The sequence below is a fragment of the Phacochoerus africanus genome, chromosome 2 (genome assembly GCF_016906955.1).
Source record: "Phacochoerus africanus isolate WHEZ1 chromosome 2, ROS_Pafr_v1, whole genome shotgun sequence".
Lineage (NCBI taxonomy): Eukaryota > Metazoa > Chordata > Mammalia > Artiodactyla > Suidae > Phacochoerus > Phacochoerus africanus.
In genome coordinates, this window is record NC_062545.1 from 228,067,019 (window position 1) to 228,087,384 (window position 20,366).

General features: G+C 35.9%; 1 protein-coding gene across 1 annotated transcript in view; it reads left to right on the forward strand.

Moving 5' to 3' along the window:
• TMC1 (transmembrane channel like 1) overlaps nucleotides 1–20,366 on the forward strand; it is a 159,391-nt gene that overhangs the window by 12,951 nt on the left and 126,074 nt on the right. The window contains exon 2 of the mRNA XM_047769233.1: nucleotides 20,152–20,199. Within this exon, the coding sequence (XP_047625189.1) occupies nucleotides 20,152–20,199 (48 nt within the window). The remainder of the gene's footprint in view (nucleotides 1–20,151; nucleotides 20,200–20,366) is intronic.

The window sequence follows — 20,366 nt, forward strand, 5'->3', positions numbered from 1 at the left end:
ATGTCTCACCACTATGCTCTTCTTCTAGCCTCTAAGATCTAATTCCCTGCATTCTGCAATGCCAGTCAGCTTTCTTCCTCTTAGCTGCCACATATTCATTATAAAAATGTACATGCACTACAGTCCTTTGCCTGGATAAACTAGAATTCTCTTCTCTATTTTCTCATTTTTTAAAATACTGTAGAAATTGCTCATCTGCTGATGTTCCTTCTTTCCCTTTGTCTTGTGGGTTTGTATCTTTTAAAATTCCTTCACTACCATGTATAGTTTGATCTTGAGAAGTACCAAAGGCAAACATATGTATGATCCATAGTATTTAAATGAATTTACCTACTCAATCTGTTTAAAAGTTGAGGTAATAGCACACCATCACTGGGTCTCTCTATGGACCCTGGACATTTTTAATCCCTGAAGTTTTTCATTTGCTTAGCAATAACATGGTCAGGTATGTTGACCTGAAACAAACAGACTGCCAGGTAGATATTTCTTCAGCAAAGATGGGTTTGTTTTGGATCAGCAGAGAATTGCAGTTTGGGGTCTGCAATCATGGTGAGCCACCTGCAAGGCCTGGAAGGGAAGGAGTGTGCTTTTATAGGGAGGAAAAGGAAATTGAGAGGGCTTTAGTAAGCCAAGAGTCCATGGCTTTCCATTGGCTGAGTCTTTGAAATGAAGCAAGTCTGTTTACTTGCTGGGCTCTGTTTTCTTCACAGGATGAGAGCTCCCCCTTCTGGCCTCCAACTCTATTTAATTGAGGTTTCTGTGTATTCATTTTTTAGAAGATAACAACACCTATTGCTATAAATTCCAGCCCCCATCCTTTGTTCACCCCAATGGGGCTATAACTTGTTCTCTACCAATTCTAGTTCTTTTATCAGCAATTTGTCAATTACAGTGTAGAATTTTCTATCCACTAACAGTTTCCACACAGGTTTCTGCTTGTAGGGTTTTGCTGTGGTGAATTGCAATTCTCTGTATTGCCCTGTGTCTCTCTCCAATTTTAGGGGCAATGATTTGCCCTGTGAACTCAATTCTCTGAAGAGTTGTTGATTTTCAGTTTGTTCAGCTTTTTCTAGTTAGGATGGGAATGATGACTTCTAATCTCTTTACATTTAGAGATTCAGTGTTAATCTACCTCTTTCATGCAGCTTGCTCTGACCGGTTCATCATCCTGGGATGTCTTTCTCTCCTGACTCCTATTTTTGACATTAAATACTTACATTCCACTCTACACCAATTATTTTATTTGTGCATAGGTTTTCATCTATCTAGACTAGGACCCCCTGGAATGAAAGAAAAAATAGCTTATTTACTTTATGGCTCCTCAGATGTCATTAGATTAGTATAGATTTGAGTGCTTTCTGTACACTGCCACATACATTTTACTTATTTAATTTTCATAACACTGCTATGAGATTATTTATTTTTACAACTTGTTGAAATGGAAAATGGAAACATGCTCAAAGAGGCTAGACATGGCTTGTGGTCATGCTTTTTGAAGCGGCAGAGGTAGGTTTTGAACTCAGGTCTGCCTGATTATAACAAGACAGTTCCTTCAACTAAGACACACAGTCCTTCCTACTGCTTTCTTCCTTGCAAAGTAAGGATGATGGCAGGTACCTGAACTAAGAATAAAATAGTCAATTGAGGTCTATTAATTTTGATAATTAAGAGAAAGTAGAGCTAATTAACTAAAACTCTCTCCTATCATTTCTCCTTAAACTTCCACAATGTCTCAGCAGCATTTTTCTGAACTACATTACAAGGTGGAACATTTTAGCCACTACTGAAGAAAGCACTAGACATTTTATTAGTAGGCTCCTTTCTTCCTAACACTGTGGGGGAAAAATATTAAGTTCTGACTGCTTTATTCCTGTTTTTTTTTATGACATTTTATAATCCAGGACTTCTTTACAGGGACACTGCAAGGGTCAGCCAAATAAGCCTTTGAGTGAAATTCTAGGAGACATAGCAAAGTGGTAACCTCTTACTTTCTGTATCTTTATTTTTTTTTTAAATTTTCCTCATTTTTTCTCCCTAAATCTGTCTTAAAATCAAAAACAAAACACAACAGTGCTTTTTAAAAGCATCTTTAAAAGTAAATAGGGTAAATATTCATTTACTGTAATAATTTGGAAGTATAGAAAATGTCTAAAGAGGAAGAAAAAGACTTCTCACAACCTCATCATCCAGATATGGCTGCTAGCATTTTGGCATATTTTATGTCAGCCCCAACTCACATTTGGCATGACTTTTTTATTTCAGTTATCTCATATTCTATAATATACAGAATTTTTATAATCTCTTTACATAGTATATGATATACATTTCTGCATACCATTAAAGTACTGCTAAATATTATAGAAGCTGAATTAATTTATATAACCATTTCCTCAAAACTGGTAATTCCATGTGGAATCACCTGAAGGTGATTGGATATGAAACAAAAAAGAAAGGGATGGGAGGCAGCCAGGGTTGTTGACTCATGTTTTGGTTTTCTGGGTTTTTCCATGCAATTAGAAAAAAAGAAGTTAACTTACAGACTTCTAGAGCATTTGGCATGAATAAATTTCTCATTGGTCGAGATGGAGTACAGATACTGAATTTATTTACTCTCTTTCCTGAAACAACTTTTTTAAAAATGGAAAAATATATGAAACAACAGTTTCAAGACATCTTATCTCAGATAAAAAAGGATAGTGAGGAGTTCCCGTGGTGGCACAGTGGTTAACAAATCTGACTGGGAACCATGAGGTTGCAGGTTCGATCCCTGCCCTTGCTCAGTGGGTTAAGGATCCGGCGTTGCCGTGAACTGTGGTGTAGGTCGCAGACCCGGCTGGGATCCTGCACTGCTGTGGCTCTGGCGTAGACCGGTGGCTATAGCTCCGATTAGACGCCTAGCCTGGGAACCTCCATATGCCGCAGAAGCGGCCCAAGAAATGGCAAAAAGACCAAAAAAAAAAAAAAAAAAGGGGATAGTGAAACCAGCTATAATGGAAAAAAATAAAAATCATTATTTAAAAAAAAAAAGGATAGTGACCTCTGAGAGATGGAAGACAAATGAGGAGAATCCTACAGTTGCCTCAGCTGACTGTCTAGAGAGAGTCTCCAGAGCACAGTGCAGGGAAGAGGGGGCATAAACAGAGACTAGTGAGCTCTCTAAGTTGAGGAGATAAAGTTGAGAGCTCAGGGAAACTAAGACAACTAAAATCCATAGGAAAGACTCCCAAAGAAGAGAAAGCTGAACAGAATGAGAGAGAGTTCTAGAGATCTGCAGTATTCCTCTTCAACTAAATAATGATCCATGTGTGCATGTGGTTTGGGGGAAAAAAAGAAACCAAAAGGATTAAAGGGAGCAGTTACTAGAGCTCACACAGGTCTGGGAATAGTTCCTCTTTCCACTAGCAAGAATATAAAACATCATAATTCATAGGATACCAGGCAGAGTGCTCAGAAGGATTTTCTCCTCAACAATAGGGAAAATTAGCCTTAGACTAAATGTTGTTCTGGTTCCACCTAACAGCTTAAAAGTGAGACTCTAAAGGATAAAACTATTTTGAGGTAACTTAAATACACATGAGAATAAAACAATAATATTTATAGGAATATAAAAATATTTAGCACCCTATAGGAAAAATTTATAATATCTATTGTGCAATCAAACCTGATTATCATAAGTACCCATAATTATGAGAAAAATCAATTTAACATAATGCCTCAAAATGACACAGGTGATAGATAGTTATTATAACTACATTATACATATTCAAGAAACTAATGAGAAAAATAGGTAGAAGCATAGATGAAATTCAAAAGATAAAATTAATCTTCTACAGATAAAAATTACAATGTCTGAGATGAAGCGTATACTGCGTGGGATTAACACCAGATTAGACATTGCAGAAGAAAAGATTAGTGAACTTGAAAATGTATATGACCATAGTAGCACAAAGTCTGGAAGGGAAAAAATGAAAACATACTGGCATAAGGTTGGATACTGTACATGAAATTGTATAATATCACTTGAAGATAGACTACTATTAAATACCACTTTACCCTAAACCAACCACTTAATATAGTGTCAGAAAGAGTTATAGATAATAAAACATGAGAAGAGATAAAACTAGAATAATTAGAAAACTCAGTTCATTCAAAGAAGCCTGAAAGAGAGGAAAGCAGAAACAAAGAAGATGGGACACATAAAAATGAAATAGCAAGAAGATATATTTAAACCCAGTTATATAGATATGCACATTAAATGTAAGTGGTCTAAATACCCAAATTAACAGTTAGAAACTGTTTATGTTAAAAACCAAGAGTCAGAGTTCACACTGTGGCTTAGTGGTTAACAAGGCTAACTAGGATCCATGAGGATGCAGGTTTGATTCCTGGCCTCCCAGAGTGGGTCAAGGATCCAGCGTTGCCATGAGCTGTGGTGTAGGTTGCAGATGTGGCTCAGATCTGGCATTGCTGTGGCTGTGGCATAGGCTGGCAGACGTAGCTCCTATTCAACCCCTAGTCCAGAAACTTCTATATGGCACAGGTATGGCCACAAAAAAAAAAAAAAAAAAATTCAAGAGTCAATGTATATGTTGCCTATGAGAAATAGAGTATAATTTGTAGTGTAAAGCTACCAATAGGTTAACAATAAAAAGGATAGAAAGACATATTAAAACTAATTAAAAGAAAATTATAGTGACCATGTTAATATTGATTGAATTTTACTTCAGAGCAAAGAATATTACCAGGAATAAAGAATGCTATTTCATACTGATAGGGTTAAATTTATCAAGAAGGAATAACAAATTTAAACATTTATATATCTAATAACAGAACTTAAAAATACATAAAGCAAATACTGATAGAACTGCAAGGAAAAATGTATAAATTCACTACTCTAGTCAGATTGCAGTACCTTTTTTTTTGCAATAATTGATAGAACAAGGGAAAAAAATTGTCAAGTGTGTAGAAGACCTCCTCAACACTATCAACCATCTTGAGCTAATTGAAATTTATATAATTCCAAAAAGACCAGCAGAATGTACCTTCTTTTCAAGTGTACATAGAATATCTAGCAAGATACACCATATTCTAGGACATAAAATAAATCTCAGTGTATTTAAAGGCATTCAAATTATACAGAGTATATTTTCTGAACACAGTGAAATTAAATTAGAAATTGATAACAAAAGATAACTGGAAAATCCCCCAGAATTGGGAAGGTAAATATCACACTTCTAAATGACCCTTGGGACAAAAAGAAATCGAAAGAGAAATTAGAAAGTGGTTTGAAATGAATTAAATATTTTTTGAGATACAGCTAAAACAGTGTTTTTAGGAAATTTTATAGTATTATGCACCTATATTAGAAAAAAAGAAAGGTGTTAAATCAGTGTTCTCAGTTTCTACCTTAGGAAATTAAAAAAAAAAAGAGTAAATAAAACTCAAAATAAGAAGTAGGTAACAAAAGCCAGAGCTGAAATCAACAGAAAACAAAAACAATAGAGAAAGTGACATGAAGATCTTGTTCTTTGAGAAGGTCGCTAAAATTGATAAGCCACTGGCCTGACTAATAGGAATTTACCAAAAGGAAATAATGATATTATTGAAGTCATTCACCGAGTAACAGAATACAGAAATGAGAGAGGTGACATCACTACAAAGCCTATAGATCCTGAAAGAATAATAAGGCAATATTATTAGCAACTCATGACAATAAATCATACAAATTACTTGTATGATAGCCTACTAAAGCTCACTCAAGAAGAAATAAATAACCTGAATAGAAATTGAATTTATTGTTAAAATCTGCCCCACAAAGAATATATCAAGCTTTAATTGCTTCCCTAGAAAATTCTTTCAAATATTCAAGGAAGAAGTAATTCTGATTCTGTACAAAATTTTATGTAAAATTGAAGAGGCAATAATATTTCTCAGCTTTCCCTGAGCTACCATTACTCTGATACCAAAATCAGACAGACATCCTAGAAAACCACAGATCAATGTATAAAAACAACAATTAGAAACTGAAAATTTACAAATATAATTTACAATGTCAGAAAAAATTTCAAAGAACTTAGAAATAAATATGGTCAAAGTGGTACAAGATCTGAATACTGCAAACTACAAAACATTGCTGAAAGGAATTAAAGAGGGCCTAAATAAATTGATATACTCATTTGCAGATTGAAGATTCAATATTGTCATCAATTCTCCCCACACTGATCTATAGATTTTACACAATTCCAATCAGTATCTTAGCAGGTCTTTTAAAATGTTTGCATAAATCAACAAGCTGATCCAAAAATATGTATGGAAATGCAAAGAACCTAGAAGAGGCTAAACATCTTCAAAAAAGAACACAATTGTAAGATATACTTGCCCTCGTGGTTCATTATGAAGCAATAGTAATCAAAACAGTGTGAGATTGGTATAATGATAGACAATCAAAAAAAGACAATTTGTGGATCATGAGAGTTATGGTTCCTAAAAGAAGGTGGCAGGTGTGTATTAATTTTCCCCACTACTTCAGAGTGCCTTAAAGTAATGGTTCCCAGAGTGTGGTTTGAAAACTAGCAATATTAACATGCTTGGAAGCTTTTTAAGAAAGCCAATTATTGGGGCCACCTACTGAATCCGAATCTTTATGGATGAAGCCCAGGAATCTGTGTTTTCACAAGCTCTCCAGGGGATTCTGATGCACATTAACGTTTAAGAAAGCACTGCTTAGGCCTCTCCCTGCTACAAATCCTCCAGGATTTGGGAGCCAAGAGAAAAAGATTTGGAGACAGCAGTATAACTCAGTGTCACAGATTCAAGAAAATGGATGGCCTTTGACAATGGAATCCATTAAAACATACTCTCAATGCTGCCAGGCTGAGATGATGAATAAAAAATAAGCTAATCTCATTTCTAGCCATCAGGCTATTGATGATAATTGGGCTTCAAGGTGAGCAATCAGCTTTACTAGTTTTTATAGTTGGCACGATTTGTTGCTTGGAACGGACTTACTGTTAAGTATATGGTTGAGAATAATGCAGAGACCATGAAGAGAAATGTAGAATTCTAGAAGTCTTTTAAAAATTTCCCTCTCTCTTCCACACACACATACACACACACATATGCATTCACAGTGACATGGCACTTGAGACAAGATGTGGAACTAAATAGTTCTGATGAATGTCTGTGTGATATGGTCACCCTGAAGAACCAAGAGCTCAAAGTCTCTTCTGGCTCAGTATGACCTAATAACTAGTTTCTTGGGGGAACACTTGATTACATTAGGTAGGCCAACTAGCTTCTGAGGCTACCATTAGAGTTTTAGTCCTACCTTCAGTTGCCTGAAAAATGTACTCTATTGGATTAGGAAATTGAATCTCATGTGGTCTGGTCCTGCTTTTTGGATTTAGGAAGTGACTTGTCTCAATAACCAAAGTAATTCCATCTTATGGAAAGGAAAGGAAAATGGCAAGTTAAAAATATAATAAGGAGAGTTCCCGTCGTGGTGCAGTGGTTAACGAATCCAACTAGGAACCATGAGGTTGCGGGTTCGATCCCTGCCCTTGCTCAGTGGGTTAACGATCCGGCGTTGCGGTGAACTGTGGTGTAGGTCACAGACGCGGCTCGGATCCTGTGTTGCTGTGGCTCTGGTGTAGGCCGGTGGCTACAGCTCCGATTAGACCCCTAGCCTGGGAACCTCCATATGCTGTGGGAGCGGCCCAAGAAATGGCAAAGAGACAAAACATATATATATATATATATATATATATATATATATATATATATTTAATGAGGAGTTCCCCATTGTGGCTCTGTGGTAATGAACCTAACTAGAATCCATGAGGATGTGGATATGATCCCTGGTCTTGCGGAGTGAGTATCAGATCCAGCATTGCAGTGAGCTGTGGTGTAGGTCACAGACGTGGCTTGGATACTGCGTTGCTGTGGCTGTGGTGTAGGCTGACGGCTGTAGCTCTGATTCGACCCCTAGCCTGGGAACTTTCAGATGTCGTGGGTGAGGCCTTAAAAAGCAATATATATATATTTTAAGCAACATATATGTGTGTGTGTGTGTGTGTGTATATAACGAGCACTTAAATTTATTAGTTGCTCTTTTAAAGTGGTCTCTTTTAATACGCATCAGCTTTCCTTCCTACCTCCCATCTCGCTATCATAGATGGGAGGTTTAGATCTTAATGTTTGATCATCGCCCTTCCCTAGGTGACATAATAGTTGCAGTTATACTCCTAACCTTCTGGCATTTAATCAGGATAAAATTGATCACCTTTTATTAAAAACAAACATGAAAAATCACTTATAATCAGAATCCTGATAGATTAGCAGGGACAAGATCCCAAGTTTTAGTGGACTTGGCAGACTGTCAGGTACTTACTAAAGAATCCCCATCTTGCCCCTCTATTTTCTGTTGCCGTATAGTCATAGTGATTTGTCCTCTGGATGACAGACTACTGCCAAAAAAGGCAATCTGGAAGCTGGGTAAGGGAGGACATTCAAATCTCTCATTCCAAAGTCCATTGACTTCTATTTCTTTGTATGGGACTAATTTTATTTTCTGTGGCACTAGAAGATTGTTACTCACAATGACTGTTGGTTCCTTGTTTGTTGGTCAACTTAAACCTGTGCTACAATTATTTCTTCAATTGCTAACAAGTAAAAATTGGCTGGTGAAACTGACTATTGGCTCAGGCAGCACAATTTTCAACATTAGTTGGCATCATAAACAGGCATGGTGAGGGGTAGCTAAGGGTACCAAGAGACAGAGAGTTTAGGGTAATGTTTTATTCCTTGTTTTTATCTTTTGGTGATTAGTCTTTAATATAATCTTAGAAGGTAAAGGTCAGAGAAGGTGTATCTTCTTTATCTTCCTAGAATTTGAGGTGAAAGTTGTCAAAATGTTGTGTTTAAGTATGTGTTAAAGCATTTGAAAAGTCTGTGTAGATTATTATAACCTTTGCTGTGTGCCAGGCACTAAATTATGTACAATGCATGCATTTGTTATTACATTTAGTTCTCCTTGTATGATAGTTATTATTCCTTCCCTTCTCTAAGGCATAGAAATTTTAGGTTAATTATCTAAAGTTATGGCATAAAATGTGGCAGAGCCAAAACTCAAATGTGGATTTGTCAAATACCATATGATTTCATTTATATCTAGAATCTAATATATGGTACAAATAAGCCTTTCCACAGAAAAGAAAATCATGGACATGGAGAACAGACTTGTGGTTGCCAAGAGGGAGGGAGAAGGAGTGGGAGGGACTGGAAATTTGAGGTTAATAGATGCAAACTATTGCCTTTGGAATGGATAAGCAATGGGATCCTGCTGTATAGCACTGGGAACTATGTCTGGCCACTTGTCATGGAGCATGATAATGTGAGAAAAAATAATGTATACATGTATGTGTAACTGGGTCACCTTGCTGTGTAGTAGAAAATTGACAGAACACTGTAAATCAGCTATAATGGAAAAATAAAAATGATTATAAAAAAATGTGGATTTGTCTGACTTAAAAACTCAAGCTCTTTCTACTAGAGCCAGCTGCCAGCTTGAAAGCTCTGAGTTGTCATTTCTAGTTCAAAGGTATGAATGCAGTAGTCTTAGGAACTCAAATGAACAAAAGTCCTTTTTTTATTCATATTTTTCAGTACTGGGCCAGTCACGAAAATAGACTTCATTCTTTATGGCTGTGGTCTTAAAGGACTTGGAATAAATCCAAATGGAATCAAGTGGTGAAATGCGTTTATATTAATTTATCTTCTGCCTGTTTCAGGAAGTATTTGAAGAAATATGACAAAAAGAAAATATCTGGAAATTCCTAATGAGCATAATCTCACTCTCTTATGAACTCTAACAGATCTTTTGGTGTATTTCTGTGGTGGAGCTTACCATTATATCTTATATGATTGTTTCTAGTATTTATCTGATTCCATCAAGATGATCTTAAAGGTAGAGACTCTATTAGTCACAGTTCTGCAGAGAAATAGGCCAATGTGTTCTCCCTCTCTCTCCAGTCTATCAGGAGATTTATTTTAAGTAATTGGCTCAGTCTGAAAGTCTAAGACCCAAGAGGACCAATGGTATATTTCTAATCCATGTCTAAAGGGAGGAGAAGACATATTCCACCTTGAAGACTCAGTCATTGGATGAAGCCTACCCACTCATGGGAGGGCAATCTGCTTTACTCAGTCTGCTGATTCAAATGTTAATATCATTCAGATACACTGTTACAGACATACACAGAATAATGTTTAACCAAATATCTGGGCCCCATGGCCCATACAAGTTGACCCACAGAATTAGCCATTACATTCTTATACTCTTCCATGCATCCTCTCTAATACTGGACACTAAATATTGCACAGAGTAATGCTCAATGAATATTTACTGAATTACATTTGATGAGACTATCCTTAGATTATTGTTTAAAATTGTCCAATATGGGTATTATTGTCAGATTGGGTATTGTTAATACCCAATCTTCAATTCCCCCCTCTCTTGCCCACATCCAATACTGATGGCAAATGGTAGAGTTGCCTCCCATCATAGTATAATTTGCTCTAGAGACAGACTGGTGTTTGGACCTACCTTGTCTCTTTCTGTTTGTGGCTTAAACCATTGATTGAATAAGTATCCACTGAGAACTTGCTATATTATAGCTGTGAATGAGATCTGTGACAGGTACTGAGATGAAGGGAGCTTGGTCTAGTGAATAAAGCATGGCAAACTTGTGGCATCCATCTGTTTGGTTTTTACCAGGCTTTGCCCATGTAGAGATTGAAGCTGATGGCAGGAATATGAATTTGGACCTAGATATGTGTCCTATTTCAGACTCACTATGAAATGAGTTGCTGTATTCATCATTGTTGATTTTATAGCAGAAACTTTTGCACCTTTTGGGTGAACTTTTGTGATGGGTGAAATTGAGATAGAATGGTGTAAAAATAGACATGGAAATAGAAGATCAAGATTTAAATCTTGGTTATGCCATTTATTGGTTGTATAATCTTTGGCAAGTCATTTGACCTGTGTGTATCCAGACTTTCTTCAAAAGAATGAGGAAGTTGAATGTATTGATCTCAATAGTCAGTCCCATTAGGCACAGATAAATCTTGGATGTGTACTCTGAGTTAGTAGATGCGTACATCGTATTGAAGACAATGTTCCATCTTAATATTAGTTAAGAACGTGAGTTTTGGTGTTCATATTCATGCCTCTGGATTTGAATTCTGGTTCTGCTGCTGTATTACTATAGAGACTTTAACAAGTCTATGACAGATTTCTCATCAGTAAAATAGTGCTAGTAAGAACTATCTTATTGCATAATTTTAGTATGAAATAAAATGAGATTAGCTGGAAAGTATTTTACACAAAGAGTCTTAATTTTTAGCTTTGAAAAAAAAAGTCGTATTTATGTTTATGTACTTAATTTCATTCTTGTAGAATATATTTTATTTTGTCTTTTGTGGAGGTATCAATTTCAGCCAGAAATTGGTTTACCTGTGTGAGATACATGATTTGACCAGTTTTAACTCTGATAGTCTGCAGAAAGTAAGAAAGTTAGAAATCTCCCATTATAATCTTCATGTAAAATAACAACCATGGCCAAAGGGATCTCATGAATAGATCATAGATTCACACACATAATTTTTCCTTTATTTTAATATTATCCTCAGGATCCATAATAGGCATAAATTTTTATGTTGAAACAAAAAATTTATTAATATGTTTGTAACAGTCGCAACTCCCATCACACTAAAGAAAATTCTATATTTACCTACTTTTTAACATTTCACTAAAATATTTCAAACAATATTTTTTCATTTTCACACTCCTAATACGTTTGACCAAAAAGGTTTTTAGTTTGCTTCTGCTATTTTAAGAAGCATATTTATGCAAGTGTATAACACCCATTTTTGTCTTATACTTACAATGATCAAAAGGGTTTATTTTTTTTTCCCATGTTTAAAATCTCATTACTTTCAGCAAAAATTAGTAGATATTGGGGGTTCCCTTCTGGTGCAGCAGATTAAGGATTTGGTGTTGTCACTCAGGTTGCTGCCATGATTGGGTTGGATCCACGGCCCTGGATTTTCCATATGCTTTCTCTTTCTTTCATCATACCATCTACCTTCTTCCGTTCTTTATTAACATTCTGGATTTATTCAAATCAAAGCATTTCTTATCTGTACAAAATGTAAAATATAATATTTTAGAAAAAAACCTTCTAGTTCTTTGGATATTCTACAATGGATGACAGTGTGAAGAATCTTGAAAAACTCATATTTCCCAGAGAATATTAAAGCCTAATATGTTTTCTATTTTATTTTATTTTTAATTCTTCTGTCAAGGAATCTTAAAAAATAGAGATGGTAACATTTATCCTATTGATTGTTATGAAAAGACAATAAAATATAGTCTTGAAAGTTTGTAGTTTATATGTTGCCAAACAAACACACTCTAACAAGTAAATGTAAGATTACAATCCAGGATTGTATGCAGAGAACTGCAGCATGGAGAATGAATTGAATGAGGCAAGAAGGGCTAATTCACTATCCCTGGAAAGAGGCAATGGTAGTATTTCTGTAACGTTGACAGTGGTGATTCAATGATGTAAAATCAGTAGGGCTAGGTGATGGCTTTCAGAAGACTTCAAGACAAATTTCAGCTCTGTAAATTACCAGCTGTGTTAGCTGAGGCATTTTACCCACTTATCCTCTCCGCTTCCTCTTCTGGAAAACGGAAATAATAATGCCTGCTTCATAGGGGGTTTTTCACAATTTAGGACCAGAACAAAGGGTAATTTGGGACTCCTGGACCAAGGATACCTACCATTCAAATGGAGATTACTCGGCCCACTATATTCTTTCCCTGTGAAAACAAGGACAGGGTGCAGACATAATATTTCTAACAATCCACATACCTTTGTCACATTTAATTTCACAAAATTGACTTCCAGTAAGCATTATCCCAAATAACAAACCGTCTAGTATTAGTTTGAAATAGAAATGGCTGAAGTGCTTCTGATTTTCAGATGTTAAATCTGTCTTGTCTTTGTAGATTGCTAACTAGGGTACTTGGATGTTAACTAGCTGCCCTTAGGATATAAATTAATACATATACAACATTTTATGCAAGCTCTTTTAATAAAATGATAGACTACATACAAATTACTTACAGGTTTAGTCCTATTGAATATTATAAATTGAGTTAGTGAGGACGAAATTGGAATGGGTGGATTGGTGATCAATGCATGTAAACTCCCAAGGACACCTAGAATTCAGAATGTGTTTCATTAACTGATGACGATGTTAGCTAATATCCCTAGTTCAGTAGCAAATCCTGTAAAGTGTAATTGTTCCTAAGCAGCTAAAAAGCAAAAAAAAAAAAAAGATTCATTCTAGTTAATGACTTGCTTTTTCTTTTTTTAAGAAAAAAATGAACTAAGTTATTTCATCCTTGGTTTTATTAATATTTCATCAGAGAGACCAGTTCTAAATTTCAGAAAACAAATCCAAGTTCTAAGCTATTCTCATTTTCTTTTTTCTGCCTCTGTCTTCTGTAGTAGCCCTTCTGTCACCACTTAGCCTTCATCCTGACTCTACTCTGCACCCACTGCCTTTTGTTCTTTAGAAGACACTTATTAACATTTACTAATATATGCTAATGAGAAGTAATTAGCATTTTCTCTGTGAACAAAAGCTAGTGCTAAGATGGATGGGTGAAGACTGCAGAGAATTCAGCCTTGCTTCATGCTTCTTTATGCTCTGTAAACAATCGTCTGCTTTCAGTTATTTCACAATTCTTGTGGTTGTTGTTTGTTTTGTTTTATTTTTGTTTACCCATGACTCCTGACAACCCTTCTGATTCATAATTGGGAATATTACAGAAATGGTATGGAGGACAGAAAGATTCCTTTTTGTTCTAAGCAATCCAAGGATATATAAGCATAGTCACCAAGGGTTTATAACAATTATTTTCATCTGATTGATAGCTAAAAAAACTCACCCAAGAAGATGTATTTTCATTTCAGCACACTTATTTACGGTGGTAAATTTATGGTAGTAATTGCAATGTAAGAGCACACATTCAATATATATTATGACAGCATGGTTAAATAAGAAATAGTCTTTCCCCTAAAATAATCTAAATGCAGAGAAAAAGCAAGACTTGCCACTTACTTTTTTGTAACCACAGAGAGCTCTAAATGCCTTTGTAAATATCTATTTATTTACTGAATATAATATAGTTTTTAAAAAGTCAACCCTCCAAACCACATAGAATAAGAGCTATTTTTGTTCTTTCTGTAGACCAGTGGTGTCAAGAAATATCTAATTGCAGCTTCTCACAAATGCTTTAGTACATAATTCGCCATTTGAAGAAATACTTCAGCATTTTATATTTGCTTTTTCAGTTCAAGAGTGGTATAATGGGTGGTAAAAATTGGAGACATACTAGCTACCCATTTCTCTCAGCCTGTTTAATTTTAATTTAATGTACCATAAAAACAGAAGGTAAGAGTGCCCAAAAAATCGGTGTGCATTCCCTTGCCCTCTTCTTATGCATATAAAAAAAAAGGATTTATTTTCATTGTGAAAAGCTAGAAGGGGGAATCTTTATTTTCAGTGAATCTTCTCTTTTTGTCTCAGGGTTAGCCATTCTCTCTCTGGAACCTCAATGAAATGTGTTTCTTCACTTTATTCTCTTCCATTTGGCAACTACAGTGTTTTGTATTGTGTTTTTAATAAAGTAGGTATCAGCAGCTATTTATTCTCTATTTCTTAAGGGCCATGGAGCCTTAAAAATAAATATAATCTAAAAGGAAAAACACTGAAGAATGACAGCTACTAGAGCAATTGAATTTTTTTTCCCTGCTCTCTTTCCTTTGGGTAGGTGAGTCTTACCAAAAAACCCAAAATTATTGTTCTTTTTAAAATAACCTTATAGGAGTTCCCGTCGTGGCGCAGTGGTTAACGAATCCAACTAGGAACCATGAGGTTGCGGGTTCAGTCCCTGCCCTTGCTCAGTGGGTTAACGATCCGGCGTTGCCGTGAGCTGTGGTGTAGGTTGCAGACGCGGCTCAGATCCCGTGTTGCTGTGGCTCTGGCGTAGGCCAGTGGCTACAGCTCCGATTCGACCCCTAGCCTGGGAACCTCCATATGCTGTGGGAGCGGCCCAAGAAATGGCAAAGAGACAAAAAATAAATAAATAAATAACCTTATAACCACAATGATTTAAAATAACTATTTCATATCTCCAAGATATTATAATGTTTGAAAAAATGACCAGCCTTTTGATATTTATTATGCAAGTTCCCATTAGGGTCTTCTTAAACATTGCCTCATGGTTTTTTCATTGATCTTAAGGAAGATCTTATTTTTATAAGGTTTTTAATGGTATTAAGGAAAGGTGCTGGCACCTGCAGGAAGAATATCAGCCTAGGTCTGTCAAATTAAACCTTTTCTCCAGATACCTTTTGATATTTAAGTGTAACAGTCTCATTCTGTTATTCCTACTCCTGAGAATTTTTAAAATGTCTTATAGTTTGTAGCTTCAAGATATCTGATTGATATAAGAGCTAAATAATTATTCTTTTTAATTCAGTGTCTTCCAAAATCTCAGGCTCAATTCTGTCATTTGAAGAACTAGAGATTGGTATAAACAAATGTCATGAATATCTTCTTATCCTGACCTAAAAGTAACAAAAATAAAAGGAGCTGCTAAGTTAAACTGAAGCAAATTTAATGTCCTGGGTAGATATTTGAGAGGAAGAAAAATCACATTCCATCATTTTTATTCAATTTCACAGACAGTAATTTCTGTTCCCTACTTAACATCACTAATAATAGCGTTATCATAAATGAATGTAAACCAAGTGCTGGGCCATTCTCTACAGGAGAAATGATACCTCCACATGGTTTGGTCACTCCACCTAGCCAAATTAAACTCCTGATCTTTAGACATTCCTACCTAAGCTATTCTGCCTGGAGCATCCCATTTCCTATTCTTGAAATTCCACCCTCCCAGTTGCCCCAGCCAAAAAGCTTGGGATTGTCTTTGATTCTTCTCTTCCTCTCACATTCCACATGATACCACATGCTGATGACATGGCTCTTTGGCTAAGATTTGGAAATCTGCTTGTTATGGCATAGATTAAGATCTGTCTCAGGGCATTCTAGTCTGAAGTGAAAGGTATCTCATTTTTTATGTATTTATTTTTTCTTAGGCAATACAATTAAAAGTTAATTAATGGGCAGTTTCTACTGTTTCACGAGCAAACATGAATGTCATTATATACACACAGTTTTGATAATGGCAGTGGTTTTTCTTTAATATCAAAGTTCATTTACTTCCTCTTATTATATACAACTTTTCACATCATTTTTCATTTTTCCATTTTTAAAAGGTTATACTACATTTATACTTACTATAAAATATTGGCTATATTCCCTGGAAACACATCCTATTTATAAGTGAGGAGCTGATACTGACATTTCCCCACATACAAAAAGAACCCTAAAAAGAAACACACTAGTACACTGCTAATAAGCATAATTAGTACATTGCTACTATAAATCTCATTGTTATACAATTGTTCTTTTGCATCAAATAGTGAGACTCCGTAAGAACAATGGTATTTTCTTCTACTGTCTATAAACTCCTACTCCAGAGGACTTTGTACTGTAGATCTTTATAAGTGCACAGTAAATGTTAATTGAATACATGAATTTTCAGTTTCCAAAGTAATGACCTGGTGCTACAATAATCCTTTTAAGAACTAAACGTGGGTCAGAGGAAAGGCATGCCATTCAGCTCTTCTGGCTACTTGGCCTCTCTGATCCTAAAAAGCCATAAAATATTTTCAGTGCTATAGATTGAAAAAGAAAGCCTGGAACAATATCCATTTTTCTGAACGAATCCAATGCCTCTGAAATGTGACATTTTGCTGTTGTTTCCTTTTACTGATTTTAATTAGTGGGTCTGTTTGCATGAAATGAGGATCTGGGTTGCCTAGGAGTTCATCTGCTCCTATTGCATATTCCTGTCCTAAATAAGCACACTTCAATGCAGTTTTGCTTGCTGCCTTCAACATTTTGACAGGACCCCCTCCTCTCTTTCACTGTCCTCCCAGCACTTTCCAGAAGAGAGGTTATTTTTAAAGTGCATAATCAATAGACTTTGGGAAGCAGCCAGAACATGAGGGGGGTCATATGATTGGGAGTGAGCTACTGGGGATTTCTGAGAAAAGGGATGGCAAGAGGCCATGCCAAAAATTGTCTGAGAAGGGGAAAACAGTCTGTAGCTCCCATTTAAGTATTCCTTTTGCACAGGCTTTTGTCTGGGAGTGGCTTCTTAGCTTGGTTCTTCAGCATTGTTTTGAAATGGGCATTAACAGTTGCTTTTCATACCAAATAATGTTCCGTTGAAATCAACCTTCATCTGAGGTTCTTGGTGGAGTCTGGTGTGTTACTGGTCATTGTGCTACTGTTTAGTTCTCGATGTTGATGACACTTTTGCTGAGGGTTTAAATTAAGTTATTTTACAATAACTATAAAAACAACTGTTCCATGGCCCCTGACTCACTGCCAGACAAAGGAATGCTATTAAATAAAGAAGGCACCTACTGAAAATGTGCAGATGATTGTGCACGCAGGAGTATCACTGTTGGAAAGTCACCTCAAGAGGTGGGAAGGGGCTATTTCTGCAATATTCTCCATTACCTCACTCAAAAACCCTGGCTCTTTTTTGTTCTTTGCTTGTAACCACAGGGCTATCTCCCCTTATGGATTTTTAGATTTTACTTAATGGCCATTTATAACTATCTTTCTTGTACCTGAGGAGATGATCCATAACTCCAGTGCTGCTTTTTCTCTCCCTTAGTTTTCAGAGGAAGTTGATTTGTTGCTTATGTCCTTGTTTTGGGACATTTCATTCTGCTGATTTATTTAATATATTATATGATCCTTCCTAAATAGTTGCTCGTGTTTCTTTTCTTCTTCTTCTTTTTTTTTTTTTTTTTTTGTCCCAGGCTAGGGGTCAAATCAGAGCTACAGCAGTCAGGCTACAGCACAGCCACAGCAACGCCGGATCCGAGCCGCATCTGCGACCTACACCACAGCTCATGACAACGGCAGATCCTTAACCCACTGAGCAAGGCCAGGGATCAAACCTGAAACCTCATGGTTCCTAGCCAGATTCGTTTCCTCTGCGTCACGACGGAAACTCCTTGCTTGTGTTTTTATTCATTTAGTATTTTCCTCCATTTCATTATTTGACTGTATTTAATTATGACCGAGTTGTTTATTAGAAATCAGTATAGGATTTTGTGTTAATTTTTGCTTTGGCTATGCATGGTGAAAAGGAGGCTGTGTATCAGCCTTTGTTCTTTGTCCTCAGCTGTTTCTATATTATACATACTGATCATACCTTGCTCCAAGGCTTATCATATTATTAAGATGCCTTCCTAAATGACTTCTTTGACTGAAGAAATTTGGTGGTGGCATTAATTGCTAATAAAGACCATGACCTACTGTTGAATGTGAAATATCTTCTGAGGAGTATCTGCCTTCGCTATTGCAAACTCTCAGTAGTGACATAAAGACCTTTGTCCTATGCAGATCCAATTTCAGCTGGTGACAGAAGACATATGTCCATTCTGAACAAAGAAGACTTATTTTCACACTCCCTGGCTGACGCTGAGTGATAACATTTTTGCATATCTTAAACATTTTTATGCAGATGCTGTTTAAAGGCAAAAAGTGCTTTTACAATAATATTCTTTGTGAATGGAATTTAAACTTGGCATGCAGTGCCTTTTCAATATGCCTCTCAAGTTGTGAATAATAACTTTTGACAGTGCCGAGAAGAAATAAAACCAGAGGTTGTTTCCTCTGTTCACAGCGACATTGCTTGTTATCTTTGCTTTTTTGGACTTATCCTCCTTAAAGAGAAATATGTAAATTAATATTTTAAGCAAGTTTCTAGATTGTGGTTTAAGGAAGTAGTCTAACTCTAATTTTTACTTTGTTTCTGGCTGACTTGACCTGTGATGAATGGACAGTAGTCAACAAGGGGAAAAAAATCTGCCAATTAATATATTTTCCTGTATCTTGTACCATTAAAATTGTATAAATACTTTATATAGTCTTTACAAGAATGGAACAAATCTAAAACAAGATGCTGAGGATGAGGGGAAGAATAAACAGAAGAAATGTTCTTTGTTTTGGAAAGAACTGTAAAATCACCTGTCTCCACATTGTCATGGTAAATCATATGGGAAAATACAGGCTATATCCATATAATACCTAAAGAAATAATTGAAATAGGCAATATCAGCTTTTAAGAATGTTTTGAAAGGTTCTTTGATACTGGAGAGCTAGTTAGAATGAGCTATTCTCTATTTTACTAAGTTAATTTGGTCATAATAACCAAATGGTTTGTGCATGTGGTTATAGCTTTGCTATAGCAATTCCGTTTATCATAGGATGAAATGACCCAACAAACCCCAAGTCTACTTATTGTGATACGGAATTTATTTTGGTTGAAGTTATCTTCAATTGAGCTGACAGACTTACAATTGATATGTTTGCAAATCCTTTAAGGTGATAAAGCAGAAAATCATTGCACAACACTGTATAGAATGCTGTAGCTCTATATCTTTAATTAACAATGCTTATTTTGACAAGTTTATTAAAAAATTATTAACTGCACAAAAAACATAATGAAAATAACAAAAATGTGATGAAAAAACATGATGAAAGAAATGTGATAAAAAAATGTGATGAGGAATTCTCATTGTGTGGCTTGGTGGATACGAATCTGTCTAGAATCCGTGAGGATGCAGGTTTGATCCCTGGCCTTGCTCAGTGGGTTAAGGATCTGGCATTGGTGTGACCTGAGGTGTAGGTCACAGATGCAGCTCCGATCTGGCATTGCTGTGGCTGTGGCGTGGGCCAGCAGCTACAAGTCCGATTCGACCCCTAGCCTGGGAACATCCATATGCCAAGGAAGCAGCCCTAAAAGACCAAAAAAAAAAGGTGATGAAAAAACATGATGAAAATAACAACAGTAAGAACCAGTTATTAACAGTTGTACCATCATTTAAAGAGTTGTTATACTTTTTCTTTCTTTGACAGTGCAAATCCAAGTAGAAGAAAAAGAAGATGACACTGAGGAAAGTTCAAGTAAGTGGTAATGGACCCACTTGGGATATGTCTCATGGAATAACAGTGAATTTATAGGATTCATCCCCTTATCTTTTGGAATATGCTACCACATGTAAGCACAGGAGCGTGGGTGGATGACTTTAGATAATCTCACAAAAGAGATCAAGTCCATCAAATAAAATATC